At 39.7% G+C, this 7,828-nt stretch overlaps 1 protein-coding gene across 2 annotated transcripts in view; it reads left to right on the top strand.

Annotated features, from left to right (window-relative positions):
* TPST1 (tyrosylprotein sulfotransferase 1) overlaps positions 1-7,828 on the top strand; it is a 121,045-nt gene that overhangs the window by 49,051 nt on the left and 64,166 nt on the right. Inside the window, exon 3 of one of the 2 annotated variants that reach the window (XM_023515733.1) lies at positions 5,386-5,684. The exons of the other annotated variant lie outside the window; for it this stretch is intronic. Coding sequence (XP_023371501.1) covers positions 5,386-5,533 — 148 coding nt within the window. The 3' untranslated portion in view covers positions 5,534-5,684. Of the gene's footprint in view, positions 1-5,385; positions 5,685-7,828 lie in introns of those variants that run through there. 2 annotated transcript variants of the gene reach the window in all.

Genomic DNA, 7,828 nt, shown 5'->3' with positions numbered 1-7,828 from the left:
CTAAAATATGCCACCCAGCTAACAGTTTCTTTGCTGTATCAGTTCCTTTGGATGTGTTGCTTTCTCTTCCTGCAACACCTTTCTCTCACCTCATTTCTTCATCTGATCAACTGATAATTATATTTGAACATTCAGTTTGTGTTCCCCTTCCCTAAAGGAAGTCCTCCCTAAGGCCTGTTTTCCCTCTGTGTGGGATGCTCTTCCCATGCCTTCCTGAGACAGCTTGGAAAATGGAAAAGGGTTCAGACTTTGAAGCTGAGTAAACTTGTGTATAAAACCTATCATTGACACTAGCTGGCTTTAAACATCAGATAAAATACTATCTGTCTCTCAATTACATTTTCTTATCTATAAAACAGGGAAAATGGTGACGATGGAGGTAATGATGATAGCACCCAATATCTATTGAACATTTGTTTTGTAACAGCTACTATGCCATGCCTTATCTCATTTAGTTTACTTAGGTGCCTTAAACATTTCAATTTTATAGATGAAGAATGTGAGGCTCAGATGGTTAAGAAGCTCAGTCCAACAGTTGGAACATGGTAGAGCCGGGATATGGTTCCAGGTCTTTCTGTCTTCAGAATCTGTACTCTTAACCCCTGACATGCATACACCTTTATAGGGTTTATGAAGATTGAATAAAATAATCTGTGTCAAAGTGGGTAAATGTGGACTTTAGGGTCAACTAGACATAGATTCAAATCCCAGCTCTGTCCTTTATTAATTGTGTGACTTTGAGAGAGTTACTTAGTTTTGCCTAGTCTTAGTTATCTCATCTTTTCTTAAGTCTTCTTATCCTGGAAATGGGGCAGTAATAGAGTAGTCCTTTCTTATTCACAGGAGAAATGTTCCAAGACCTCCATTGAATGCCTGAAATAGCAAGTAGTGGTGAGCCCTGTCTTACTATGCTTTTTTCTGTACACACATACTTATGATGAAGTTTAATCTATAAATTAGGCACAGTAAGAGATTAACAGCAATAACTAATAGTAAATAGAACATATAACGATATGCCAGTGGCTGGGCGAGGTGGCTCACTCCTGTAATCCTACCACTCTGGGAGGCTTAGGCGGGTGGATTGCTTGAGCTCACAGGTTCAAGACCACCCTGAGCAAAAAGTGAGACCCTGTCTCTACTAAAAATACAAAAACTGAGGCAAGAGGATTGCTTGAGTCCAAGAGTTGGAGGTTGCTGTGAGCTATGACACCAAGGCACTCTACTCAGGGCAATAGCTTGAGACTCTGTCTCAAAAAACAAAAACAATGGGGTGGCGCCTGTGGCTCAAAAGGGTAGGGCACCAGCCCCATATGCTGGAGGTGGCGGGTTCAAACCCAGCCCTGGCCAAAAAAACAACAAACAAAAACAACAACAAAACAACATGCCAGCATCACTATTCTTGAGTTTTAAGTCATTATTAAGTAAAATAAGGATTACTTGAATAGAAGCGTTGTGATACTACAACAGTCAATCTGATACTGAGAAAGCTACTAAGTGACTAATGGGCAGGTAGTTTATGTAAGTGTGGGTAAGCTGGCACCTTGGTCGTGATCTGTCATCTATCATTGTCATATTTTGCTTTCTCTTTTTTTGGTTAAGTTTGCCTCCTATTAGTGAATTTTACATAAATGGGATCATAGTCTATGTCTTGTCAGTTTTTTTGTTAACAGTATCTTTTTTTTTTTAATGATGCTTTTTATTATTTTTTTTATATTTTGGCCAGGGTTGGGTTTGAACCTGCCACCTCTGGTACATGGGGCCAGCACTCTACTTCTTTGAGCCACAGGCGCCACCCAGTTAACATTATCTATAAGCTATCATCAATTAATTTTTATTGCCAAAATTCTATTCTCTGATATAATACAGCGCCTTTTTTTTTTTTTTTTTTAAAAGAGACAAGAATTCACTCTGTAGCCTAGGCTAGAGGGCAGTGGCATGATCATAGCTCACTGTTGCCTTGAATTCCTAGGCTCAAATGATCCTCCTGCCTCAGTTTCCAGAGTAGCTGGGACCACAGGTACCCACCACCATGTCTGGCTAATTTTTTCTTATTTTTTGTAGATACGGGGTCTGACCATGTTGCTTAGACTGGTCTTGAACTGCAGGCCTCCAGCAGTCATCTTGCCTTAGCCTTCCAAAGTGCTGGGTTTATAGGCGTGAGCCACCACACCCAGCTGAATATAGTTTATTAATACCTATTTACTCTTGATGAATATTTGGATTGTTTTTGGTTTAGGGCTACTATGTACATTTTTAAAGGTTATTTTCAAAAGTGTTTTTAAAATATATATTTCAGAATAAAATAGCTTGGGCCGGGCTCACACCTGTAATCCTGATACTTTGGGAGGCTAAAGCAGGTGAATTGCTTGAGCTCAATAATTAGAGGCCAGCCTGAGGAAGAGCAAGACCCTCTCTTTACTAAAAATAAAAAAATTAGCCAGGCATTGTGGCATATGCCTGTAGTCTCAGCTAGCTGCTGGGAAGGCTGAGGCTAAAGGATTTCTTGAGCCCAAGAGTTTGAGATTGCTGTAAGCTATGATGATGGCATGGCACTCAACCCAGGGTGACAGAGTGAGACTCTGTCTCCAGAAAAAAAAAAGGCTCAGCACCTGTGGCTCAAGTGGCTAGGGCACTAGCCACATACACCTAGGGTGGCTGGTTTGGATCCAGCCTGGGCCTGCCAAAAATAACAATGATGACTGCAACCAAAAAATAGCAGGGCCTTGTGGCAGACGCCTGTGGTCCCAGCTACTTGGGAGGCTGAGGCTGGAGACTCGCTTGAGCCCAGGAGTTGGAGGTTGCTGTGAGCTTTGATGCCACGGTACTCTACCCAGGGGGACAGCTTGAGGCTCTGTCTCAAGGAAAAAAAAAAAGGAATAGACTAGCTTGATTATAAGAGATAAGCATATTTAACTTTATGCCCAATTGATTTTTAAAGAGTTTGCAGTAGTTTATACTCCCACTATCACAGTATAAAAATTCCCAATGATCCATATTTTCACCAGTCTTTTTATTTTTCCAGTTGGCTAAGAGTAAAATTGTACCTCATTATGATTTTAATTTGTAATTCTCTAACAGTGAGTTTGAACATTTTACATTTTCCTTGGCATTTGTGGTTCTCTTCTGTGAAATATTTGTTCATGACTTTTGCTCATTTTCTTTTTGTTTTTTATTTCAGGTTAATGTGAGGGTACAAACAACTAAGTTACAATATTTGCCTTTGTTAGGTAGAGTCCCCCTTGTAGTTGTGATCTGTACCTACAAGGTGTGCCATATACCCTAACATTGTACCCATTAAGTGGGGGCAGACCTGGTTTTTCTGATGGGTAGTTTATCTTTTTTTTTTTTTTGATATTCTTTGCTGATATGTATGTTGCAAATTGCTTCTTTCAGTAGCTTGTCTTTAAACTTTTTTCTTTTTTTTTTTGAGACAGAGCCTCAAGCTATCCCCCTGGCGTAGAGTGCCGTGGCATTACAGCTCACAGCAACCTCCAACTCCTGGGCTCAAGCGAGTCTCCTGCCTCCGCCTCCCAAGTAGCTGGGACTACAGGCGCCCACCACAACGCCCGGCCATTTTTTGGTTGCAGCCGTCATTGTTGTTTGGCAGGTCCGGGCTGGGGATTTGAACCCGCCACCTTAGGTGTACGTGGCTGGCACCTTAGCCGGTTGAGCTATAGGCGCCGAGCCAAACTTTTTTCTTAATGTCGTTTGATGAATGTAAATTTTAAAGTCATTGAACTTAATCTTCTTTATGGTTTCAACTTTTTGTGTTTTATGAAGAAATCCTTCCTTACTCCAAGGTCATAAAAATAGTTTTCCATTTCTTCCCTAAGATTAAAAAAATTTCATGTTAGTCAATCTGGAATTTATTAATCAATATGGAATTTATTTTTGTGTGTGTGAGGTACAGTGGAAATATAGTCAGCCCTCTGTATCTGGGTTCCACATCCATAGATTTAACCTCAGATCAATACATTTGGAGGAGGGAAATTCTCATGTAGTTCCAAAAAGCCAAACTTGAATTTGCCATACTCTTGAGTACTGCATCGAATCCATGTGCATGAAGTACAATCTAGAGAAAATTTAAAGTATAAGGGAGGATGTGCATTTTATATATGGGAATTGATACTGTTGGGGGTTCCTGGAACCTGTCCCCATAGGATTGTCCCCCTAGTGACATGCAGTACCAGCTAGGTTAAATATTGTGTTATTATGTATGCATTATTCTGTTAGTGAGATCTCTTTCTTCATTTAGTTTTTTAGCTTATCCTTATGCCATATGCCACTCTGTTTTAATTGCTATAATTTTGTAAATGTCTTACTATCTAGTGGGGCAAACCCACTGCTTAGTTATTCTCTAGGAATATCTTGGCCATTTTTAAGCCATTTGCTCCTCTGTATATGTTTTAAAACTAACTTGTCGGGTGGTGCCTGTGGCTCAGTGAGTAGGGTGCCGGCCCCATATACTGAGGGTGGTAGGTTCAAACCCAGCCCTGGCCAAACTGCAACAAAAAAATAGCCGAGTGTTGTGGCGGGCACCTGCAGTCCCAGCTACTTGGAGGCTGAGGCAAGAGAATTGCCTAAGCCCAAGAGTTGGAGGTTGCTGTGAGCTGTGATGCTAGGGCATTCTACTGAGGGTGACAAAATGAGACTCTGTCTCTAAAAATAATAAAAAATAAAACTAACTTGTCTGATTTTGTGAAAAATCATGCTTAACTTTACATTGAATATATAGGTAATTTTGAAGAGGATCCCCCATCTTTATGATATACATGTATATATATATATATATATTTTTTTTTTTTTTTTTTTTTTTTTTTGAGACAGAGTCTTACTGTGTTCCCCTCAGTAGAGTGCTATGGCGTCACAGCTCACAGCAACTTCAAACTCTTGGGCTTAAGTGATTCTCTTGTCTCAGCCTCTCAAGTAGCTGGGACTACAGATGCCTGCCACAATGTGGGCTGGTGCCCTACTCCTTTGAGCCATAGGTGCCACCCTTGCCCAGCTAATTTTCTGTTGCAGTTGTCATTGTCGTTTAGCTGGCCCGGGCTGGGTTCAAACCCACCAGCAGCTGTTACTAACCACTGTGCTATGGACACCAAGCCCATCTTTATGATATTAAGCTTCCCTATCCGTAACATAGTATGCCCCTCCTTTTATTTAGGTCTTCTTCAATGTCTTTTGGTGATGTTTTACGATGTTCTTCATAAAAATATTGAACTTCTAACAATAAATTTATTACTCAGTACCTTGTTTTTATTGTTAATATAAATGATATGTGTATTGTTTTTAAATTTTCTGTTAGTTTCTGGTGTAAAGAAATGCAAACGGCTTTTGTATATTTATAACCTACAGTTTTCCTATTGTTTTGTGATTTTTGCCTAGGCTTACACTTCCAGTAACAGTAAGCGACCATGATTCAAAGAAGGGTACTCAACTGGGGGTACTTCGCTTCTTAAAGAGCATGTGGCAATGTCTGGAGACGTTTTCATTTTTACAGCTGGAAGAGGGCGGCTGCTCTACCATCCTTTAATAGAGGCCAGGGTGTTGCTAAACATCTGGCAATGTACAGGACAACTTTCACAACAAAGAACTTATCTGGCCGAAAATGTCAGTTATGCCAAGGTGGAAAAACCCTGTTTTAAAGGCAATGCCTTAAAAAATATTTTATTTTGTATCACAAAATTGCAAACACAAGAAAAGGATGGTATATAAAACTCCCACTACCAAAAATTACCATTGTAAGCTTGTATTATTTCAGTTAACTCCCCTCTTCCCCCACTTCTGATGAAATATTTTAAAGCAAATAAACCATATCATTTAGTTTGTGTATATGTAAAGCAGATGTTCTCAAATTAAGGTTTCAGAACCTCTGAAGAGTTCTTTAAGCCCTCACAGGAAATCTTTAAGATTTAAATTATTTTCACAATAATACTAAGATGTTGTTTCAATTTCACTCTATGGATGTTTGCGCTGGCACTGTAAAAGTGCTGGTAGATTAAACTCCTGATACCATTGCTGAAATCTAGGCATTGGCATCAAACTGAACTGGTAAACATAATACATGTATTACTGTCACATCCTCTTCTGCTTAAAAACAAACTAACCAAATTTAGTTAGTAATGTTCTTCATGAAACAGCACAATTTTTTTTAGTCTTTTTTTTTTTTTTGAGATGGACTCTTATTCTGTTGTTCTGGGTACAGTGCTGTGGCATCATAGCTCACAGCAACCTCAAACTCCTGGCTCAAGCAATCCTTTGCCTCAGCCTCCCAAGTAACTGGGACTATAGGCATGCGCCACGACAGCTGGATAGTTTTTCAGTTTTTAGTAGAGATGGGGTCTTGGTCTTGCTCAGGCTGGTCTCCAAGTCCTGAGCTCAAGCAATCCACCCACTTTGGCGTCTCATAGTGCTAGGATTACAGGCATGAGCCACCACACCCAGCACATTTTTTTTTGTCTGTTACATGATGGTTGTATCAGTCATTGATAATCATTGCCCAGGACTACTATTTTATTATCTCTAACCAAATGATGATCATTTAAGTTTTAAATTCCTTCTATATTTATTAATGACATTTTTCTATAAAGACTGTTCCACAGCAAATAGACAACCTTCAGAATGGGAAAAGATACTTGCACATTATGAATTGGACAAAGGCTTGGTAAATAGGATCTATAGAGAACTCAGTCAACAAAAAAAGAGCCAAGGTCCCACAGATCACTGGGCAAGAGACATGAATAGAACTTTCTCTGAAGAAGGCAAACAAATGGCTAAAAAACATATGAAAAAATGCTCCTCATCCCTAACCATCAGAGAAATGCAAATCAAAACTACCCTGAGATATCACCTAACCCCAGTGAGAATGGCCCACATCACAAAGTCTCAAAGTTGCAAATGCCAGTGTGGATGTGGAGAGAAGGGAACACTTTTACACTGCATCCTAATACAATGTTTTTGGAAGGAGGTATGGAGAATCCTCAAAGAACTCAAATTAGACCTCCCATTTGATCTTGCCATCCCATTACTAGGCATTTACCCAGAAGAAAAAAAAAATCCTTTTATCTGACTGTTTACCACAGCTCAATTTACAATCAACAAAATGAGGAAACAGCTTAAATGCCCACCAACCCAGGAATGGATTTACAAGCTGTGGTATATGTATACCATGGAATTCAACCACTAAAAAAGAATGAGACTTTACATCTTTTTTATTAACCTGGATGGAGTTGGAACACGTTCTTCTTAGTAAAGCATCACAAGAATGGAGAAGCAAGAAGCCAATGTACTCAATTCTAATATGAAGGCAGTTGATGAGCTAATACAAGGGGGAGATAGAGGAATTAGCAAGAGGGGAGGAGGGAGGGAGATGGAGGGGTCACGGCATATGGCATACCTCTTGGGAGCAGGACACAATTATAAGAGAGACTTTATCTAACAGATGCAATCAGTGTAACCTAATTCTTTGTACCTTCAATGAATCTCAAGCAATAATTTTTTTTAAAAAGTTTTAAAAAATAAAGATGCAGGTTATCTCCCCTTCTTCCCTAAACCCAATATGCACTACTGGAACAGGCATGGGATGGTAGATATTTCATTTTTAAGGGGAAAGAATCGGAGGCACAGAGATGTCAGTGGTCCATATGCATTCTGAAATCCAACTAGGAAAATGTTAGACCCTGCTTGAAAGGCCTCAATGCCTAGGATTAATTCTCCCTGGTTCTTGGCTCTCTACCCTCTAGGCTCTTGATTCTGCCTGAGTTATCCTTCCTTTTTTGTGAAAGGTAGCATGGGTTAGCAGCTTGTAGTTTTATCAGTCTATTTCTTG

Source organism: Otolemur garnettii, unplaced genomic scaffold, assembly GCF_000181295.1.
Source record: "Otolemur garnettii isolate 467f Iridium unplaced genomic scaffold, OtoGar3 scaffold00077, whole genome shotgun sequence".
NCBI classification, from domain to species: Eukaryota; Metazoa; Chordata; class Mammalia; order Primates; family Galagidae; genus Otolemur; species Otolemur garnettii.
This window is presented reverse-complemented; position numbering and strand designations above follow the sequence as displayed.